Source organism: Scatophagus argus, chromosome 5, assembly GCF_020382885.2.
Source record: "Scatophagus argus isolate fScaArg1 chromosome 5, fScaArg1.pri, whole genome shotgun sequence".
Lineage (NCBI taxonomy): Eukaryota > Metazoa > Chordata > Actinopteri > Scatophagidae > Scatophagus > Scatophagus argus.
Genome location: NC_058497.1, coordinates 3212766 through 3235656, shown reverse-complemented (window position 1 = coordinate 3235656; position 22891 = coordinate 3212766). Strand labels below are relative to the sequence as shown.

Sequence of the window (22891 nt, the reverse complement as noted above, 5' to 3'; positions counted from 1 at the left end):
AAACTGGCCAATGAGTTCTGTATCACTATATTCATATTCATTAGATTGATCATAATACTGCTGTATTAGCACATATGTAACATTTTACTGCTGTAGCTGGTTTAGCGGGAACTCATAATATAACCAGGTGGTTCAGTTCAATGGTTCCCAGCCTACAGACCGAGCCCCTGCTACACATATCTGTCTTCAGGTTTTTATTGTTTCCGCCAACCAGTCAAGTTGCACTTTACACCCACGTCTGTCCAGACTGATATGATATATGTAGTGACTGATAGGGAACTTCATCAGAGTTGAGCCGCACTCACTACAAGGTTAAGACGAACAGACAGGTATCTGAACACTGACCTCTAGTGGGGTTTTTGTGCATAACTTGAAGCATTATCTGTGCTGTGCTACTGCGTAATGTGTAATATTTATTTAAAGTTTTAATTCTAACAGGATACATTTACTTCAGTACTTCCATGGCAGAAATTTGGCTGCCGAGTCCAGAGGAAATGTCTTGATAATTAGCAATGTTGTGATGTGTGCTTTCAATAACATACAGTCATTAAAAGATTTTTTGAATATGTTTAGACGAAAACAATCTGTCTTTAACCAACGCTGCTGCGGTTGCACACGTTTACATGCTTTCTCCACTGGTATGACAGAGAAAGCGACTTGTCACAGAACTCAGATCTGTCCCCCATCACTGGTGTCTCACACTCTGTCCCTGCTTCATTCTCTCTTTTGTTTAGCACATGAAGGATCACAGACAGGATGCTGAACATGAGCACATTGAGTCACTTTACTCATGTCACCTTACATGGCTTCTCATTTCAAACAGGTACTTCTTGCTGCCATTTGCAGCTACAACCATGCAATTTCCCATCAAGCTCCACCAGACGAAAGCTTAAACAGTAAGTCATAAAAAAAACCTTGTCCCCTTCACATTATCTTCTAGCAATTTGTTAGGAATACATCTTATTTATGTTGTTACACAGTCCTGTTGGCATCTTTAGTCCATTATTAATGGGTGCCCTTCTGCACCATCTGTGTAAAGCGGTTGGTGATGGTCAGGGTGGTATCGATGAAACGCTCAACACAACTCTGCAGGCACGTCTCGGTCCTGTAATCCAGCTTCGAGCCAGGACTGTCCACACACTTGTCCCAGCAGACATCAGTAAAAGTGTGCACCTGGAATAAATATAAATATCACATTAACATTTCATGCATGTAACATGTGGCATGTAGCATGTGGGATTAATAAGTTACGGTGATGGCCTATGGAACAGGCTGCACAAACAAGATTTCCAGAACAGAACTGACCACGGGTGAGTGAATTACCATTTGCCTTACAGTGATCACTGACTGAACCAAGAGCCCGACAGATACTGGATTTTGTAAAGGAGGATTAATAATGTACGTTTTTAGAGGCTAATACCAATCATAAGTCAAGAGTTTTTTAAAAAGATTTCATGGGGATATATCAGCCACTACTCGTTCTTAACATAAATGTGAAACAAAACCAAACATTGACACAACACGTGTCATGCTTTTGATAACAAGCAGCCCATGATGAGGTTATACAGTATACCTGTGAATTGGATAAAAGTGACGTGACGTAACGTGATTTGATCCGTAAGCCCCTAGTATATTATACTAATAGTCCTGTATGAACTACAAGAACGAAGTAATTTGAGACATAGACTGAAGTGTTTGCTTAAGTTTTCAATTAGCAAAATAAGCCATTAGTGAAATGGCATATCACCAACAGAGAACGGCTCACATCGCTGCGTGTGGTACCGACTCACTATCAAAAGTGAATGAATGCTAAAGGGCTGGATACAGATTAGCATGGTTAGCATACAAACCTGGGCCTGGAACTGAGCTTTCTGTTGCTCTATAGCGATCATACGCTGAAGCTCCGACGCCTCGGCTTTCTCCGACGCACTGAAATTATCAAAACCGTCCATTTCGTTATTGAATAGTTACAGAGCAACTTTTATTCCCGTGAACAAGCCGCTGCGATGGGATGAGGTGACCTTCGGTTTCACCACGAGTGAGCGCTACAGCGTGTGAAATGCCACTGATACACAAATCATGAGCCGCTCAGTGCACAGCGGCGGCTCCTTCTTTCATGATTTGTAAATCAGCGTCGCAAATGTGACGCAAGGAGTGACGCTTACAAAGATACTTCAGCGGAAGAAATAGTTGACTCAGAAGCGCTAAAGATACAGACTCAAATGTATTTCAGAGTTCAGTCCATATCAGACAAAACAATTAATGTATGCAGTGGTTATCTTAAGGGTCCTTAATGTAATCATAGACCCTCAATAATGATGACCAATATATTAAGTAAAAACTAGTAAACTCTCAGTGACCTATATGAGAACTCACATAAAACAAAACAAACAAAATACAACAAAATAAGGAGAAAAACAAGAACTTTTTAATTAAATGATTAATTATTTTGGGTTCATCTGGATTGCAGTTTCCACCCAGGACATAATTAACGATGATATTATATAATATGGCATTTTGGAAATGTACCAAGACGAAAATAGGAACTAACTTCATTCCACATATTCAATTCCAGTTTAACTTGAATGAGGAGCCTCCAGCGGTGTAGACAAAAGCATTTGCCCATGCGCCAGTTGGCACAATAGCGTTGTCCAGGGTTTATCTGTATCATCATCACTACAACGCAACCATATTTTCAGATATTCTCTTTCTACAGCCTTTAGTGTAAGTACCACACAATGCACGACACAATATTCTAAGTTGAAGTCGTTTATGATCTTCTCAATCAGGCAACATCTTTGTGCTTCTGACGACTTAACTACATCCGGGTAAGTGTGGTGACCTTGGTTAGTTGATCATCATGGCGGCTATCGTCAGGTTTAGTTCCGTGTGTTGTAGAGGAGTCAAACGTGAGTACCTCTGCCGGTTCTTAGTGTTTATGTCTGTTTTTAAATGTATGTGCTTGCTTTAGTGTGTTACATTGAGCCCGGGACGTTTTGTTCAGAAGGAAGATCGAGCTCTGTGCACGAACAAATCACGACTGGCAGACACTACTGTTTTCAAGTTCACAACTTCAATTATGCACACCTTAAGCGTAATTATTACTGTGTAACGTTATTTAGTAGCTTGGACACATGGTCTTATCAGACGGTTCAACAATGGTATGCACCGAGGGAGAAATGATTTATTTTTATTTTTTTAATCATGATGACATCAGACTGTCCGACCATGACGTTATTTTTCGCACGATAGGAGCAGAACTGTATGCTTGACACGATTCAGAAATTCGGGAATTATAAGTTAACATATATATTAACGAAAAGACATAATAGTAAAGACTTAACTGTCGATAGTGTCTGAAATGTCAGGATTCAGTTTTCAATTCGGCGTATGTAACACAAGCCAAAGAGCACAGTGGCTCTTTCAGTGAAAAGTTTATGTGAGGCAAAGACTGCTCGCCACCGCCCTCCTTTGGCTGCTTTGAAAAACCAGATTGGTTTAACCACATTGTTTTTTCTTTCTTTCCCGTCTAACACAGCTTTTAAATACCAACCATACATTAAAAAAAACTGCCATCCTGTGAAAATAAAAAAATATCATATATTAATTCTACCCCTAGGGCTGCTGTAAGCACAAAATCAAGAAAAAAAATAGTTTTGATCCTTTGTGGCCTAGATCTGATTTATTGAGCATACAAGACAGAATTGAGTGAGCATTTATCTTATCAACATGGGGAGAACTGCCAGAAACTGTTTGAAAGATTTTTGCAGGTTTTTAAATAATGTTAACATACATTAGTGGCAGCAGCATGAGAGTTTTTATTTTTTCAGGGAAAATATTAACAACATAATGTGTTGTTTGTGGAGTTCAGATATTCTAAAATGACATACTTTATGACACTGTATTATATATTCTTTTTTTCTTTGGTTTACTATTAACTGTAGTAATTTCATAATTTAATGAAAGCGTGACTGTTTTTCTTCTCTCTTCAGCTCTGTTCTACCAAAACGCTTTGCTGGCCAGGCCACTGGTTGTACCACACAAATACCAGGAACAGTCTCACGTGTTGACAGCGAGGATTCATGCATCAAAGGCACTTTACGGTCAGTGCTGACTGTAGTTCATGCAATACAGGAAGTAAACAGATGAACAGGAAAGCTGTAGTATATGTAACAATTCAACAGCGTGACATACCGCAGCCTCAAACGTGACCACACAGTTGAATCTGACACAATTTCATCGACTTGTTTACATGATAAACTATACTTACTCCATCTTTAACAGAACTGAATTCCATTAACACTGCAACATACTGTCAATGAGAGCTCATTAAACCAAGTGATATTCAGTCCAGGTATCATAGCATCATGCAAGGAGTATGCATGTGATAATGATCTGTTAAAATGGTCAAAGTCCAGTGTACCATATTCTGGCTGCAGAGCATATTATACCAATGGACAGGCATGAGTGCCTGATTTGTGTCTAGCATGATCTTTTTTGGTACCCTTTTTTGATTAATTTTGCTATTTTGGTAATGGGCTTGGTTTAGTTGCTTTTCTGCAGAATGATGTGTGTGCGTGCCTCTCGGTTTACAGGCTGCACAGTTTTTCTAGTTAGGTATGAAAGCAGGTGGCCTCTGACATGTTACCAGTGTTTTGTGGTTCAGATTTGGAACACTAACTGCTAGTGGTGGCACTATTTTGACACCAGGTTTATTAAAGTCCTGCTTAGCGGTTTCACTTACTGTTCCAGTTAGGGGGTCACACAGAGTGAGGGAATGCCAGATGTATCTGTCAAAAACCAAGTGGGCTCAATTTCATTACATTCACAACATTCATCAAGACCTTATTTTTGCTGATTTAAGTTTGTTCATTTTGTTAAGTGTTTTGTGAAATGGAAAAAAGTTCTTGTTTTTTTTTTTTCTTTTTTTAAGAAGAAAACTTGTTTACAGTCCACCAAGATACTAAATATAATGCTGATTTTGGGTGTCAGGTTGGCACTAGCAGCTTTAAATTGAGAATACCAAACCAATGATATCAAACCTCAAACCTCAGTACTTTTTAATACCAGCTGAAATGCACGTGCAGCACTGACTAGTGACTATGCAGTGCTGCAGAGATGTCCTGAGTTGCAGTAAATTAGATTCATCAATGTAGTGAGTTTCCTGCAGCTATATAGCTATAGATATAGCTATACCCTCTTTACACCATTTTTGTAGCATCAAATATCTAAATATCTAATTAACCAAACATAAGAACTACCAAAAAGACAGAAACCATGTTTAGGAAGCATTTATTTGACTTGTACTTTGTTTTTGGTTTGGCCCATGTCCCATCTCATAACACAGAGGGGAAGAGGGCAGCTAGTCACTGCATGGCAGTCAGGATGTTTTAGCTTCACTTCCGGTTAGCTGTTAGCTGTCAGTTTTACAGTAAATGGCTTGAATCGAACCAGTGTCACATGAGAGTAAAGTCAGCTGTATCTGTACTCATTCAACTACCCTTACTGTCTAAGCTCATTGCAGTATTGTGAAATACCAAGGCTTTGGGTTGGTGGCTTGGCCCGAGCCGGCAGTGCTGCTTTTGGTCACTAAACAAGATATGACCTGTTAATAAGTGAGTTATGGGGATTGTGTTACTATGTGTTACTACTATACTAACCAGCTGTGTGTATGGATTACTGAGCACATGAGACAGAAATGAGTTCTGTTTTCACCTGTCAAATAATCCTGAAAGAGGCTAAAGCAACATGTGAGATGTATCCACTTTCTCATCTCACTCTCAGCAAGAACATGTATTTCCCAGAATTCCTTCAAATTTCCATTTGTGCATATGGATTACAACTCGAGAGAGTCCTCTAGCTAGGTAAAGACAGTCATGTTCTGGGCATCTGATTTTAACATGCAGATAATTTAGTCTGCTGAAAATCTGCTGTTTCTCTTGCTCCACAGCGGAATCTGGCACCAAAGCTGCATCTCTGCACTGGACAGCCGAGCGAGTCCTGAGCATCCTGCTGCTGGCCATGGGACCTGTAGCCTATTTTAACCCAAGTCCTGTCATGGACTACTCTCTGGCTGCTGCCCTGACCCTCCATGGACACTGGTGAGACTGGCAGACATTAACCTGCATCCTGGTAGCACTAGTTCTTAAAAGGAACCAACCATTTCTTTCTCTGGATTTATTCATGTAAGCATTTAACATTGAGCACCGCACTATCCCCACACCCTCTGTTGCTAAACCACAGCAGTTCAGTCTACATACAGTGGCTTGCGAAACTATTTGGCCCCCTTGAACTTTGTGACCTTTTTCCACATTTCAGGCTTCAAACATAAAGATATAAAACTGTAATTTCTTGTGAAGAATCAACAACAAGTGGGACACAATCATGAAGTGGAACACACTTTATTGGATATTTTAAACTTTTTTAACAAATAAAAAAACGAAAAATTGGGCGTGCAAAATTATTCAGCCCCTTTACTTTCAGTGCAGCAAACTCTGTCCAGAAGTTCAGTGAGGATCTCTGAATGATTCAATGTTGACCTAAATGACTAACGATGATAAATGGAATCCACCTGTGTGTAATCAAGTCTCTGTATAAATGCACCTGCACTGTGATAGTCTCAGAGGTCTGTTTAAAGCGCAGAGAGCATCATGAAGAACAAGGAACACACCAGGCAGGTCCGAGATACTGTTGTGGAGAAGTTTAAAGCTGGATTTGGATACAAAAAGATTTCCCAAGCTTTAAACATCCCAAGGAGCACTGTGCAAGCAATAATATTGAAATGGAAGGAGTATCAGACCACTGCAAATCTACCAAGATCTGGCCGTCCCCCTAAACTTTCAGCTCATACAAGGAGAAGACTGATCAGAGATGCAGCCAAGAGGCCCATGATCACTCTGGATGAACTGCAGAGGTCTACAGCTGAGGTGGGAGAATCTGTCCATAGGACAACAATCAGTCGTATACTGCACAAATCTGGCCTTTATGGAAGAGTGGCAAGAAGGAAGCCATTTCTTAAAGATATCCATAAAAAGTGTCGTTTAAAGTTTGCCACAAGCCACCTGGGAGACACACCAAACATGTGGAAGAAGGTGCTCTGGTCAGATGAGACCAAAATCGAACTTTTTGGCAACAATGCAAGACGTTATGTTTGGCGTAAAAGCAGCACAGCTCATCACCCTCAACACACCATCCCCACTGTCAAACATGGTGGTGGCAGCATCATGGTTTGGGCCTGCTTTTCTTCAGCAGGGACAGGGAAGATGGTTAAAATTGATGGGAAGATGGATGGAGCCAAATACAGGACCATTCTGGAAGAAAACCTGATGCAGTCCGCAAAAGACCTGAGACTGGGATGGAGATTTGTCTTCCAACAAGACAATGATCCAAAACATAAAGCAAAAGCTACAATGGAATGGTTCACCAAAAAACATATCAAGGTGTTAGAATGGCCAAGTCAAAGTCCAGACCTCAATCCAATTGAGAATCTGTGGAAAGAACTGAAAACTGCTGTTCACAAACGCTCTCCATCCAACCTCACTGAGCTCGAGCTGTTGCAAGGAGGAATGGGCAAAAATATCAGTTTCTCGATGTGCAAAACTGATAGAGACATACCCCAAGCGACTTGCAGCTGTAATCGCAGCAAAAGGTGGCGCTACAAAGTATTAACTCAATGGGGCTGAATGATTTTGCACACCCAATTTTTCATTTTTTATTTGTTAAAAAAGTTAAAAATATCCAATAAATTTTGTTCCACTTCATGATTGTGTCCCACTTGTTGTTGTTTCTTCACAAAAAATTACAGTTTTATATCTTTATGTTTGAAGCCTGAAATGTGTCAAAAGGTCACAAAGTTCAAGGGGGCCAAATAGTTTCGCAAGCCACTGTAGTTTCACTTCCTGGAAAACTTGCTACTTTTCCTCAGATTGTTTTATGGCCAGACTAGTTGCACTTGTACTGTTCTATATATATATTTTAGAAAAGTGGGGGGTTGGGGGGCGGTCAGCCAATTCATCTTTGCTGTCAGCAGCTATTAATTCAGCCCTGTTGACTTCTGGCTTTGTTTGCAGACTTTTGAGAAGGTGGCTTTAGCTTAGTGTCACAGCGATGTGTTCTTCCGTCAGTTAGAACACAGCCTAAACAACAAGGCAAGTGGAGGCCACAAATCCCAGTCATGAGCAGTGATAAGTCTCGTTAAGCAACAGCCTCCAGGGCAGGTGCCTATCCCGAAGGGTCAAACCGGCCGCTCACAGGCAAATGCTCAAAAGTCATTTGGTGTCCTCATCACCATTGGTTGACTGGAGTTAATAAGCCATTAGGCTTTTTGAATTAAGGTGGTAGAAGGGGCAAAATGGATGGTGTAACTAATTTGTTAAACGAAAACTGTGTTTCATTGTAAATCGGGTTTTATCATACCTCTTGCCATTGCTTTTAATGGGTACGATAACATTGCTCTTACCAAAGTAGTTGCTGTGATTTGGACGCCAGTGACACTGATAAGAGTAGGTAAGACACAAATAAAAAAACCTATATATATTATACGTATTGGAATGGAACTGGACAGAAAAATCATTAAGAACAGGAATCGTTAAGTAGAATCTGAATCGCTAAAATTCAAATGACACCTAACCCTGTCTGAGTACTTTCATATCTTAGAGGGACAGGAAAGTCTCATCAGTGCTAACCTAAACCAACAATCCGAAGACAGATTGTTTATATCTGTATTATATATACATATTATATTTATCATGATCAGTAGACACACAATGCAGTGCAGACAGCGTTTATTTACGAGCTCAAACCTAGTTACTCATTTCTGGACTGTAATTTTTGCTTTTCGCTTCAAGAATGGCGGCGTGCCATCAAAATCACACACTGCGATGGTGTTGTGCCGCGGTTTGGTTTAGTGTGAAAAAACAAAGCCGACATGATGACGAATCTTCTACTTGCGCTTGCAATCAGACGTTTGAAATAACCTGTGAATTACTCCATTGTCACCATTCACCCTCTTCAGTGTCAAAACTGACAAGACTTGAAGATAAACTTTGAATAAATGACTGAATGAAATGTGAATGCATCATGAATATAAGTATGTTCTGTTTTGCCTTAGTCACCTGGTGCTCCCTTGTTGTTTAGGAAGCACTCTGAGGTTTCTCTGTATGCTGACTGCTCTGTGTGTTTGCATATATTTTTGTCTTGCAGGGGTATCGGGCAGGTGTTAACAGACTACGTTCATGGTGATACAAAAATCAAAATTGCCAACGCAGGTCTCTTCCTCCTGTCCACGGTCACATTCGCTGGTCTTTGCTACTTCAACTACAACGACGTGGGCATCTGCAAAGCCATTGCCCTGCTCTGGAGCAAATGAACATAAGTGTGAACTGGGAACCTTGGGAGAACCTCTACATGGGAATGTGTTGGGAATATTTTCCTGGCCGATTGTTTAAAAAAAAAAATATATAGAAAGAAGAATTCAAAGTGTAAATTCTTATACATATATCATTTTGACAATATTACAGTGATTCACAAGTGCGTAACAGTAGTCGACGTCGGTGAATTCAAGCTTGTCTCTGTTCAGTTCTTGCTCAGTTTAGTTGCAGTAATGAGTTTGCAACTGACATTCACTTTCTCTTTGAATATGTGGAAAATTAGCATCTGTTTCTGTTCAGCATGGACTAAATTCAAGCTATGTTCACCTGTAGATTTGAATCCTGAGCAACATGTCCAGTGATTTTTACATTTCACTACCAGTTCTACAAGTAAGAGCTGTTCAGTTCCATGACATGTACTTGTTATATTTCCTGGGGACATGTGTGATTTCAGCGTAACAGCCATGACTTCTATCATGTCGTAGTGCTGTTTGACATTTAATTTATTTAGCACCCTTTTTCATTTCACATTTGGGTCTTCTTTGTGGCGACTTTCTTGACTGTATTTTGTTTTCACCATGGTGTGTACATATTACCTTTTAATCTTAAATCTATCGTGAATAATGGGGCAGCACCTCAGAGTCACAAGCTCCACTTAATTTGTCTTTTGCTACTGCAGCTTCACCATCTCACTCGGCTTCGGTGTACTCCTGGTCTGTTGACTGACGGGGGCAAATGCTGTGGTTTGAGTGGAGAGCAGCAGGAGCTGGGTGGGGGGGGGGTCTAAGAGCAGACTGCATTTGCTTGTTTTGGCCTGTTTAATCCAGGAGAAGATCTATTCTGCAGCGCTTTTGAAGGTTTATTAAAGGTAACGGAGGCTAGATCTGAAGTGTAGTCATAAACTCAAGCCATCCACCAATACTGAACCTACACGTGCATCAGCACAGTGGATAACATAAGTCTAGAAATGTAAAAACTCTTGTCCACAGCAGGGTATGAAATTAACAGCTGCAAAATGCCGTCCTCTGCCAATAAAGTATCACTCAAGACAGCAACAAGAATACAAACGCCTCTGTTATGTACTGCGTCACGTTGTACTTTATGTAGGAATTACAAACTCCTTTCACTGTGTGAGTGAGCAAACAAATTTCTAAAACTGGCACATCATACTTATAATATATTATGAAAAGGATCCGTTTATATTGACTGATTTGAAATTCTTGGCATCTTTTTTTAACCTCTTGGCAAACAATTCAAAAACTAGTGAGCCAGTGTGATAAGATTTAATATGGTTGACCAGTCAGACCTTATCAGGTTGAGTTAACTGCTGTAAAATCTGCATTCAAACTGTTGATGAGAGCTCACCTGTTTGGTCTGTTTGCTCCTTACAGCAGAGATCGATTTGTAATGTCTGTTCAATTCATGTCATTTCAGATTCGAAAAATGTACCGTTCCTGCCTCAGCAGAATAAAGTTGGCTTTACAGATGTTTTATTTTGACATTTTATGACCCAACATCGTATACAATGGATACAGTATCAGGAAAAGGTATGTGACATCAGAAGCTTTCCAAAAATGATCACATCACAAATGATCTGCATTGTTGCACATTTAATTGAGTGATACTATTACTCCAAAATACAAAAACAGACTCGCACACAGTTTTGAATTGTGATCACATCTACAATTTATTTTTAACACACCTTTGTGTCACATTATTCTCATGAATATGAATCACAACATAAGTGTCAATAGAAAAAGTGAAATATAAAAACACTTGAAAAAGTACATTTTGAAATAAAAAAACATCTGTAATGAAATAAAAAATGTATCCCATAAAACTATGAAAATGAATGATGAAATGCTATATTATATCATAAAAGTAAGTAGGGTTTTAACAATTTCTTAATGTTGCATAGATTGTTGGTTCATAATAAGTAATTATAAATTTCAGTCATTTGAATGAATAAATGACAAGGAAGGAAAATCATTTCTTCAACTGAGAACTCAACTGAGAACTGATCCAGTATTGAGGAACTGTACATAGGAAAGAAAAAAGATGTAGACAAGCAGTGCTGCAGCTAGTTTTGTAATCATTCATTACATTAAGAAAAATAAAACTGGCAAACTTCAACCACTTCTTGTTCCTCTTTAGGATGCAGAACCAGCTTGCTCAGATTGCTTAGAGCAGGTTCCAGTCCCAGGTATTCACTTGGGAAGCAAGAGGACTCAAACAAATACTCAGTTGTTGAGAGTTCCGTCAGGTAGAACACTGCCTTGTGTGAATTCTCCTCAATGTTATTTGGAAGTTCCTATAGAAAACCAAATGACCTAATTTAACAGTCTGTAATTCAATTTAACTGTCACTGCAAATCATGTGCATGTACAATATTTTCCAGTCCAGATGTCCCAAGTCCCAGTTCCCATCACAAACCGCCACACATCAGAAGTGTGCCGCTTGTCTAATAAACACAGGTGTGTTCACCTCATCACTTCTACCTGATGAAGATCATCTATGTAAGGTTTTATCAGTCGTGACACAAAATAACTACTTAGTCTAGTAAGTCTATTTCTCTTTCACTCTTTAGGCTGACTGGCTAAGCACACACCAATCGGCACTCGTACCCCATTAGCTTGAATATTTACATTACGGTGGAGAGGAGGAGTAGTTTAGAAATACGATTTATCTTGTTTATATTTTTCAAACATGGCTCTCTGATGTCCTACTGACTTCACAGATGGAGCCTTGACTAAAAGTAAAGTGATGAAGGATATCCAAATGTAACAAAGTTAAAGAAATGTGGGGTTTTTTTGTCTACTCAAGTAAAACTATGCTGCCTTAAAACAACTCTGATTCACTCAAAATAAAAGTTACTCAAGTAAATGTAACCAATTAAATGCAACATCCACCACAGGTTATACTGTCTCAATATGAAGTTACTGATAAATACATGAATTGAAAAATGATAATTAGTTAGTCACAATGGCAGTGTTAAAAGTAAACACAGCACATTCCAACATATTTCACAATAAAAGCCTTGTTAAGAAATGAAGGGTTTCTGTCCACTGAAATGCTAAAGGACTCTTTATTTGAAAAGGATATAGGAAGTGTTAAGTTGGATATGACAGCATGATGCAGTAACTTGAACAGGGTAAACAGGAACGGATCAAAATGAGGCTTTAATTTGTCACTTCTAGAAGACAAATAGCAACCAAAACATCAGCACAACAAGAGGACGCACATCTGCCGAACAGTCCTGCACCATACCAAGCTATTAGACCAGAAAGCTCACAGACAAGAAAGACATCCTAAAACATAAATAATGTACACAGTATGTCTTGGTCAGAATTTTCTCACATGAAACAAATAACGACTATGCCTTGCTAACAAAACTACTGAGAAAGAATCTCCATGTCTCACGATGCAAACACATGTAAACTACACTCACCATTTCCACAGGTTGGATTTCATGTTTCTCATTGCAGCACACCATCATCTTCTTGCCATCCTTATTGACATATAGCATGACTGCCCTTCCCCGCCTTCCCTCCTGCCCTTTGTGGTACATCTTGATGGCAAATTTGCTCTCTAAAAAGAAAATGCACAATAAGCAAAAAGAAGACTGATAAACACGGGATGCCACAGAATGATGGTGGATCATCGTTCCAAAATGTGACTTTGTTGATAAAAGATATTGTCAGGGGGTATCCTCTGTTATCTGCTACATCTGTGCATCAATTAGGGTCGAGCACCATTCCTTTTTTAAACTAGTAGACAAGAGTACCTTTTATCAGTGCTTTACTCTCTTTAAGTTGTAAAAAATAAATCAACACAAACATTGGCATTACTTCAAGGAGGAAGCTGCTCAAAGACCTGGCAGCAGCTGGAGAAACTGTTTTTACTCTGCGCACTTTACTCAACCTGGATGACTGGACTAAAAAGAAGAAACTGATGGGAGTAGCAACACAGTATTGAAATAAATAAAAAATGTAAACAACGGTCAAAAGGATCATTAATAACAAATCAGGGAAGGCAGCCACATGTCATTGCAGCATCTAGTCTGCCTTGTCCAAATAAGTAACACTAGCGATGTCTGTTCTTACTGGATACATCTCAGAGAGCAAGGAGGGATCGCTTAGGAGCCATAAGTGAGGATGCATGAGAGCAGCCTTCATGGAGGTCTTTTGTTGGATATCAGTTGCGGATGCTGAACACTGCAGCCGATGGCACCATTGTCACTACCATAGTGCTTGCACACTCGTCACTCATACTCATCATCAAGTACTCCTGGTTTCATGCTCAGACATACTAAAATTCTTACATACTGTTTTAACATATTTTTGCAGAAGTTGGTGGCCGGCTGTGTGTTGCGGCTGAGCATTGGCTAACACCAGTGAAAACGTTCCACTAACATCATCCAAGCCAGTCCAGTTCTCCAGCTAGCTAAATAGTTGCATAATATTGGCAATCATGTTGTTAAGGCCTCATTTAAAGTTTCATCGTCCATCAAGAGCCTCCTTCCATGCAAGAAATGAGAGAAGTGGGGTTTTTTTGCATGCAATGAGGACGGTGAATTTTGTCCCTCATCTCTTACATTGGGACCTTTCTAAGAAGGCATGACTTCACAGCCGATGTGGACCATGCCTTTGCAAACGTTCCATCTTGTTTTTAGTACCTACCTGACCATGAGGGAGTTCCAGTGCATGAAAAATGTATCCATTTATAATTCCGAATTCTAAATTATTCTTCCAAATCCCAATCCAGCTGTTCTTGATTTTACTGAGATATTAGATGACACATATGGTATAGTGATATGTATGTGCACAATATAAACTGTGAGGTGGATACCAAGTTGTGATAGGCCTCTTTATTTGTGGCCCATGTGTATGTAAATACTGCATAATGAATAATACCAAGTTATAGTATTCATATGTGGAGATTTTTTTTTTTCGGTTGATTCGGTTGTGCTATTTAAGATATGAGCGATGTTATGTTGTGGCCAGCATGCATATAAATATACACATATGTATGTGATAATAAACACTGGTGGTATTCACCTACTTTGGGCACCCATGGGCTAAACCATAAATCAGTGTCTTTGATATTAAGAATTTATATTGATCCTCCGTATCATCAATTCCTTAAGAATTCCAAATAAATGACTTACTAAGAGCATGTACTCGGCCTGAGTACACACGGACACAGGGTAAAAAACTAAGCAGAACACTTGGGGGCATTCTGAGAATGTGATACACTTCTGCGATTATTTTTTAATATCACCCCCTTCCAAAAGAGAGTTTAGTTATTTGTTTCTGGTCAGAGCCCTGAATTTTAATGAGGTGGTGGATGTTGTTGTTTTTATAATAAATATCTCTATTACTTTTTCATCTGTTTACCTGTTGAGACAAAAGTTTAGCTTTTGTGACCAATTTAAGTGTTTGTCATGCATTGAGGGTTCTTATTCTGGTCATGATTAACAGGAGTGCAGCATCTTTTTTGTGTTCCCTAGTGGCCCATAAATAGTGCTTATTCAGTCCTCTATTGACAGTGTTGTATGATGGCAGCCTTGCTTCTAATATTATAGGTTTAGCACTAATGTAAGACATACTGCATATATATGCCCTGTTTTTGGTATACATTTCTAGAAATTAGCATGAATTTCATACATGATAAAATCTAATGCAAGGAGGTTTCTATTCTCTTATCTGAGACACACACAGGTGCTTCACTACATGCATACGTGTCTGGGTTAGCACTATTTCTGCTAGTGGCTATTTCTCACGGGACTTTCAGGAATCATGTTAGCCAAAAGGCACTCATAATCATCATAATAATCATCATTAACAATGGCCTTTTGTTTAAAAGTGTTTCAAACATTTTTACCCCTAAAACATGGCTTTAAGGATTTCCAGGAAGTGGCTTCATTTCTAAATAATGAAATTGTCAGAAGCTACAGAAGCTATCTTGACATTGCTGCAATGCGCTTTTTACGCTTGAGTTGAGCAAACATTTTCAGTAGTTTATGAAACTAGAAGCTTATCTACAAAGGTTATCAAATTAGAATATTTTACAGTATTTTGGCTGCATCTTACCAGAACAACGTTGCTGCTCTATGGTTAAGTCTTGCTCTTGAAACTGTTTGTCATGTAGAATCAAGAATTTGTTGTTCTTGCTTCGGATCAAATGTTGTCCAGCTGGTAAGCTGGAGATATGGAAAGAATCTTGATTCAAATCTGCAATGTGACAGAAAAACATGTTATTACTCTTATTACTCCAGAAATTTCATGCATGTACAATCAAAAGTTGGAAACATAGCACTGTCCAAAATGTCTTACTATGCTGAAGCGTTAAGATTTCCCTCAAACCCAAAAACAGCTGAAAAATACCGTAGCTCCAACTGAATAATAAAAAGGTATGTCCCAATACTTGTGTGTGTGTGTGTGTGTATATATATATGTGTGTGTATATGGATATGTGTGACAATATGAGAATTGCCTTACCTATTCCAGCCTCTTCAGACAGGGAGAAGTGGACAGTAAAAGAGACGATTTCAGAATTTATACACAAACATTCAAAAAAGGGGATTATGTTAAAATGAAATACATTGCAGAATAAATTGCACTATTTAATAGCAATTAGGGATGTACTGACCCACTTTTTTTTCCAATTTGGATCAGATACATGCTGGTCAAGCTGCTAGCTGAGTAACGATCAAGCAACTTGTATAAGTCACAATGGAGTCAGAAACTAGCGCACACCAACAAATTAAATCATGTTTCACACAAGTAGCAGAAACAATTAACTTGGTATTAACAAAATATTCAAAATAAACAGAAATCAAAATTCTTTGTACAGATTTAGTGCAAATAGGTACTCAGACATAAATGTAAAACTGAACTGAACTGTTCAGATAAGTAGTAGAACTGCTGCAACATATACCTGATCCAGATACCTGGACGGACATCAGTAACAGATCAGTGCATCCCGATTATTAATTTACTGTATAATTCACCTGTTGTGAAATGAGAATGAAATAATTTTTACCTTCAAAGTAGATGGCTGTCTCAGTTGCATCAAAATAATTAAGGAAGCAATTGGTAGCCATTACGTAGAACTGGTAAAAACAAAAAAATAAGAGTCTCTTTTGGTTATGGAATACAGTGTATGTATGCAGGGCGTATCTTGCTACTTGCCAATGACTGTGTCTGACTTTTTTTCAAGCTTCAATGCTCCTAGGCTTTAATTCTCTGTGGAACACAACTGCGGTGATGGATAGCATTTTCAGAAACATATTCCTTCATATGGTGCTTTGGTAATAGTGGCAGACAGTTAGTGAGTGAGAGAGAGTCTCTCATGGCCGTCAAGCGGGCTGATATCTGGGCCTTCTCGGCACTGTTATACATCAGCAGGGTGGTTAATGCGCACTTGTATGGCGGTTAAAGAGGTTTTTCCATATATTCGTCACCAGTCTAGTCTCAAGTCACTTTACACACTCACATAAGTGAATCATAGGAAAAGTAAAGAAAGAAAAGGGAAAACAGTCAGTTCAAAGAGGGGACTGCCCTCCATAGATGAGCATGGTCACAAAATTAAGGCCACATAGTAACAGAAGAAGACTGTTACAAAAAAAACCAGTAGCACATATAGGAGAATCCATGATACTACAGCTATAATGTTACCCCATCAGTGCCGGTCGCGTAAATGTATGATTGTGTTGCCTCTCACAACAGACAAAACGTTTTGGTAATCGCTTAACAAGTTTGCTAAACCATAACTTAATGTTATTTTATGGCTTAATGTTATCTCACATAACAATGGGCTATTTCTCGAAATATCGACGTAGATAATGACAGCTTCTTGGACAAATTAACAACGTCGCAGACGTCAGATAGTCGCTGATCTGTCGACTTAAACAACAACAACAACATCAGGGGGATTTAGCTGTAAATGCTGTTTGTAAGCTATTTGCTAAATTGATCACCAGCGTTAAGTGGAGACTCTATAAAGAGATGTAAGTTATGCTGAGACGAGAAAACAATCATTTCCGTCACATTGGCATCACAACGACTACCAGCCTCCGCTATATGTGGAGAAGCACAACGTTCACCAGTAACATATACACCTAATAATGTACGCAACATAAATAAACGTAACCAAACGTGACTATTGACACGTAAATATACTCGGGTGAACTTCGTCATCATGTCGTTGAAGAAGGAGCATGTCTACCCGACTGTACCTTTACAAATCAGCAAGGGTTATTGTCTGCTCTTTGACGACACATACATATTCCTACATACTGACGGGAAATGACAGGAAAATCAGTAAAATGAAAAACTTAAAGCTAAAGTCTCAAAGTAATTTCGTTTAACATTGTTTCCATTTTATTTTTGCTGTCCTGTGAAATGCAGAACACCTGTCTCTTTTTCAATGTCTGACCTCCTTAAGTCAATTCAGAAAAATACATTTCATGGTATCTTACCTTGCCGCGCGACGTGTTGCTCTTTAATGTTCGTGCTACGGGGGGACGTACTATGTAAGGAGAAAGACGGGCGCGCGCCTCCTGCCGTGACATCAGACGGAAGTGAAACTGGACTACCTAATCGAAAATGTTATTCCTGTTTCATTTTCGGAAAAATTCTGCAAAATCCAGACGTGTCAATTTTAGTTTGATATCTCAGAGCATTTTTAATTTTAGTATCTGAAGTGTTGGATCTTGTACAAAGTTGGCTTGTTGAATTTGCCGCCTGCCACCAGGGGGCCAAAAAGGTGTGCTGGGAAAATGTCAGGAAGCCTGTAGAGGTGTCAAACTGCGTCTTCTGAATAACCTTCTTTATTCTGCAAAAACAATCATGTAAAGTAATATAAACATTTCTTAACACAAGTTGATAGGTATTGATATCAAACTGCTGAATCACAGACATATACACACGTATATGATTATATTTTGCCTAGTCTGATGAGTATAAACTTAAAGCAGCTAACTTCGGTGAAATGGGTCGCTTTCAATGTTGAACCCACATTATCACTTTCTTCTTTAAATCCTCTAAGCTTTATGGAGCTTTAACAGCATCTTCTAAATAATATCTTTATTTTTCTGGTAACTTGACCATTTTGGTTCAGCCTTCTCAGTCTCAACAGTGTTGCTTTCAGCATGCAACCAGCACCTGTTTTCAGCAAAAAGGCCTCTAAAACTCACCCTAACCCTAACCCTACCCAGCACCAAACACTCACAGCAATTAGCTGGTGAACATAGCAGAGTATTTCCCTCAGGAGTTGGTGGAGACCAAAGCAATGCTAAATTTAAAAAAAAGAGAGAGTGAAATGTTAGAATTATGTTTGCCACAGAGCAAGTAACATCACTCCAAATGAATGCAAATGGTGCCCCCTGTCTCTGGAACTTGTAAAAAATCAAATGTTTCTTAACATGTTCGCTATACATCACCTAAAATGTGATGTGGTGTTTACAGGGTTAGTCTTAACTTAAAGTTGATTACCTCGCACTGATATGAAACATGGTTCAAAGTGCAGGCTTCCTTATCAAGAAACATTATATCTCTGAATCCCAGTTTCCAACAATGGTTAAATTCAGTTTGACTTCAGCCATAACTATTAAAAAAAGCCCATAAAGTAAGTCACTGAAAAGTCATGGGGGCATATACAGTATTATTAGCAAACTAGCACTGGTTTCCTGTTATAGGAATGCCTTTTAAGTGTCCAGTCATTAGGCTGCATTGATAAACAAGCTATTTGCATCTTTTTGCATGTAAGTTAAATAGAGTTTTTAAATGAGGTCAATAGGTCATCAGTGAACTGGACCTGATGTTAAAACATGCTCTGTTAAAGTCCAGACGAACAGACCCAGACCAAAGTAAAAGAAACAGAGTCTTTACTGAGAAAACGATGAGTGACATCACCTCTGTTAAAAGCCAAGTTGGATGGGTCCTATTTGCCACAACACAAGACAGCTCGTTTGTAATGTTATTCGGCCATTGTTGTTATAGGAACACCAACCAGTTACAAGCAGCACCAGCACTAATTCATACAAGGCTACTCCTCTTCTTCTTCAGTTGTATGGAGCTGTTACGCTCCAGAGCAGACTTTCACTCCAACAAAATCTTGTTTTTCATTTGATATGCAAATCATATGGTTTTTGAACATAACCTCAAACAACTTCTTTCCAACAAAATGGTGACAGTGTTGAAATTGAAAAACCAGTGAAACTGAAAAAATACTGACAGCACATCAAAATGTTTAAAATACAATGAAATCATTTCTAATGTCCATGTTTCATTTTCCAGTGCTAAATATTTAAGATTAAAATTAATACTAAAATTAAGATTAAGATAGGTCTTTATTAGTCCAGCAGTGGGGAAAGTCTCAAATATTTGTTCCAGTGCCAACACAGTTGTTTCACTCCTATTGTCCCCTTTCAGTTTTGTTTTCAATGTTCAATTTTTTGATACCATAATTCACCGTTTTGACCCTGTCCTCCCAAACATTAGTGACAATGTAACCTACTGAAATATCAAGACATCTCAGCCCTTTTGGGAAAGGCTTTGTACCCTTGAGGTAAATGGACAATATCGGCATTTGTAATACGGTTATGAGATAATGGCAGATCATGGCAGTCACACATGTGACACCACCCCTAAGCCAAATCCCACCCGATGTCTGTGTGAGTGGATCTTTGTGAAACACATTGCTCAGAGCACTCCCTATAAAAGACTTGCTATTTCTGGGATCAAATGAACTAGGACACAGTGGCTGGGCCTTTCCCTTTGCTAATAATAATAATAATAATAATAATAATTTTCACTAATCAAAAATTAATGTATTATTTACCATAGTGTCAGTTCATATTCCCAAAGTTCCATATTTTCAAGAAATGGTTCTAGTCAGATGTTTGTACATTAAAGAAACACGCCCAAAAATGAAAATTTAGTCATTATCTACTCACCTTCAAGTCAATGAAAAGCCAGGTGAAGTTTCTTTGCCCATTTAGTGTTTTTGGATCTTCACAACAAAACATCCAAACAGCTGAAGAAGCTGGGGACTTTGTCTTTTAGTATTCTCTGCAGAGGCACCTCGCCTCACCAATAATTGACTAAAGTCAACATAAATAGGGAAACGGAAGGGAGAGGAACGGCAGCAGTTTTTGTAAACATGTGGTGTGATACATCTGTGTACTAAATGCAACTAAAGACGTTTTAAGGAAGTGCAAACTTCCTAGATTCTGTGATGGCTTTGAACCAGCAGAGCAGTGCTACATTCATAATTCCTCCATAATTCATACATTCCTTTCATGTCACCCAAGGACTGTGTACAGTAGTGGCAAGTGGCAGTCATAAGTCAACATATAGGGACAGACATTGTACACTTATTAAAAGACACTATACAGAAAGTAGACAAAATAATTAAAAATAATAAAATATAATAATAAAAAATAAAACAAAATACTGTTTTGGTAATGTTTTTTATGTGAGTGTCAAATGAGAGGGTAGAATCAATAATAACTCCAAGGTTTTTAACTTCAGAGGTAGCGGTAGTGAAAAAGCCGGGGATGGATAAATGTGATTGTTTGAGTTTTTTGAATACAGCTGGAGTGGCAATGAGTATGGCTTCTGTTTTGTCTAGGTTGAGTTTGAGAAAATTCTGTGTCATCCAGGTGCTAATGACATTGAGGCAAGTGACCAGATTGGAGGGAGCGAGTGTGTGGGAGGGCTTGGTGTGGATATAAATTTGCGTGTTGTCAGCATAGCAGTGAAAGTTTAAACCATACTGACGTAGAATGACGCCAAGGGGGAGGATGTAAATGACAAAGAGAAGAGGGCCTAGAACAGAACCCTTGGGAACACCATATGAGCTGGGTGACCTAAAATTACCTACAGAGACTAGCCGTTCCCTACCTCTGAGATATGACCTAAACCAGGAGAGTGGAGTGCCAGTGATGCCCAAGAGTGTCTCCAACCGGGTGAGCAGTGTGTTGCGACAGACCAGGAGATTGGCTATGAATGGAGGGTTGGAGATGGGTCGATAGTTTTTCAGATCATCAACAGCTGCTCCAGATTTCTTAAGGACAGGGGTGATAGCTGCAGTTTTGAGTGAGCGAGGAACAGAACCAGTTAAAAAGATGAATTTATAATATGGATGAGGAAGGGGCATAGAGCTGGCAAGCAATTTTTGACCAGCGGGGTAGGTATGGGGTTCAAAAAGCAGGTAGTGCTCCTAAGAAGAATAAAAAATGAAGAAACTCACAGCAGATGTCAGTGGAAGGGGTGAGTGGAAAGAGTTTGGTAGGCTGGAGTATCTTGTTGACTGGTCTTTATATGCATACATGTGCACTGTTGGTGCAGTCTTTTTGCTAAGCTGCTCCAGTTGGTGGCCAGCAGCCTTTATTTTACATAGCTCAGGTGTGAAACATGGAGCAGAACATAGGAAGGAGACAATATGTGTTCTCAACAGGGCAATCTGATTTAATATGTTAGATAGATGAGAGTGGGCGGCACAGTGGTGCAGTGGTTAGCACTGTCGCCTCATAGCAGGTTGGAATCCCGGTCTGGGCCCTTCTATGTGGAGTTTGCATGTTCTCCCTGTGCCTGCGTGGCTTTTCTCCGGGTACTCCGGCTTCCTCCCACAATAACAAAAACATGCACATTAGGTTAATTGGCTACTCTAAATTGCCCCTAGGTGTGAGTGTGAGAGTGTGTGGTTGTCTGTCTTTGTGTGTTGGCCCTGCGATTGACTGGCGACCAGTCCAGGGTGAACCCCGCCTCTCGCCCGTAGTCAGCTGGGATAGGCTCCAGCTCCCCCGCAACCCTGAAGGATAAACGGTATAGAAAATGGATGGATGGATGGATAGATGAGAGTTATAGAATAGAACCAGATCATCAGGACATGTGTTAAGTGACTGATCTGTGAGTTGAGATTGCAGTATGTCTAATAGTTCAGCTGTGTCAGGCTTGGTTTTCCTAAATGTGATGGAGCGTGATGGACGGGGGCGGCGGTGACGCTCAGGAACAGCAACATTGAACAAGACAGCTTTATGGTCTGAGACAGAGAGATCCTTGGAGCCAAAATCAGATGGAGAGATACCAGCAGTGCTGACAAGGTCAATAATGTGAGCTTTTGAGTGGGTGGGAAAGTTTACATGCTGAGTCAGATCAAAACAGATTAGGATACTAAGAAAATTTTCAGCCAAGATTCAGTTATTTGAATCCACATGTATATTAAAATCACCCTGAGCCAGGATAGATGAATACATAGTACACACAGCAGATAGCAGCTCAGAAAATGCATTTAAGAAAACAGAAGATGCTTTTGCGAGCTTGTAGCTAAGTAAAAGGAGTAGTGATGGACTACCAGTAAATTTCAAAGCGAGACAGGGATCAAGGATGAAAAATCCTGTAGGGGCACACGCACAAGCTTAGAACAGGAACGGTGGAGCACTGCAAGTCCTCCTCCTGTTATGTGGTGCATGGAGAGAACTGGACCCAAAAGCGAAACTTGGAAACAGTTTGTTC

General features: G+C 39.4%; 3 protein-coding genes across 3 annotated transcripts; 1 reads left to right on the top strand and 2 right to left on the bottom strand.

Annotated features, from left to right (window-relative positions):
• Positions 1-757: 757 nt before the first annotated feature.
• timm8b (translocase of inner mitochondrial membrane 8 homolog B (yeast)) lies at positions 758-2067 on the bottom strand. The gene is made up of 2 exons (XM_046388408.1): positions 1851-2067; positions 758-1173 (listed from the first exon to the last, which is right to left on the bottom strand). Exons 1-2 carry the CDS (start codon positions 1950-1952, stop codon positions 1006-1008), a joined length of 270 nt encoding a protein of 89 aa, XP_046244364.1. The 5' UTR covers positions 1953-2067; the 3' UTR covers positions 758-1005.
• Positions 2068-2807: 740 nt separating this feature from the next.
• On the top strand, positions 2808-10859 carry sdhdb (succinate dehydrogenase complex, subunit D, integral membrane protein b). The gene is made up of 4 exons (XM_046388405.1): positions 2808-2909; positions 3993-4103; positions 5951-6101; positions 9202-10859. The coding sequence occupies exons 1-4, from the start codon at positions 2861-2863 to the stop codon at positions 9365-9367; spliced, it is 477 nt and encodes a 158-aa protein (XP_046244361.1). The 5' UTR covers positions 2808-2860; the 3' UTR covers positions 9368-10859.
• LOC124058837 lies at positions 10842-18152 on the bottom strand. Its single transcript, XM_046388404.1, has 6 exons — positions 17851-18152; positions 16413-16482; positions 15869-15880; positions 15461-15601; positions 12817-12956; positions 10842-11679 (listed from the first exon to the last, which is right to left on the bottom strand). The coding sequence occupies exons 1-6, from the start codon at positions 17941-17943 to the stop codon at positions 11473-11475; spliced, it is 663 nt and encodes a 220-aa protein (XP_046244360.1). The 5' UTR covers positions 17944-18152; the 3' UTR covers positions 10842-11472.
• Between the last annotated feature and the right edge of the window lie 4739 nt (positions 18153-22891).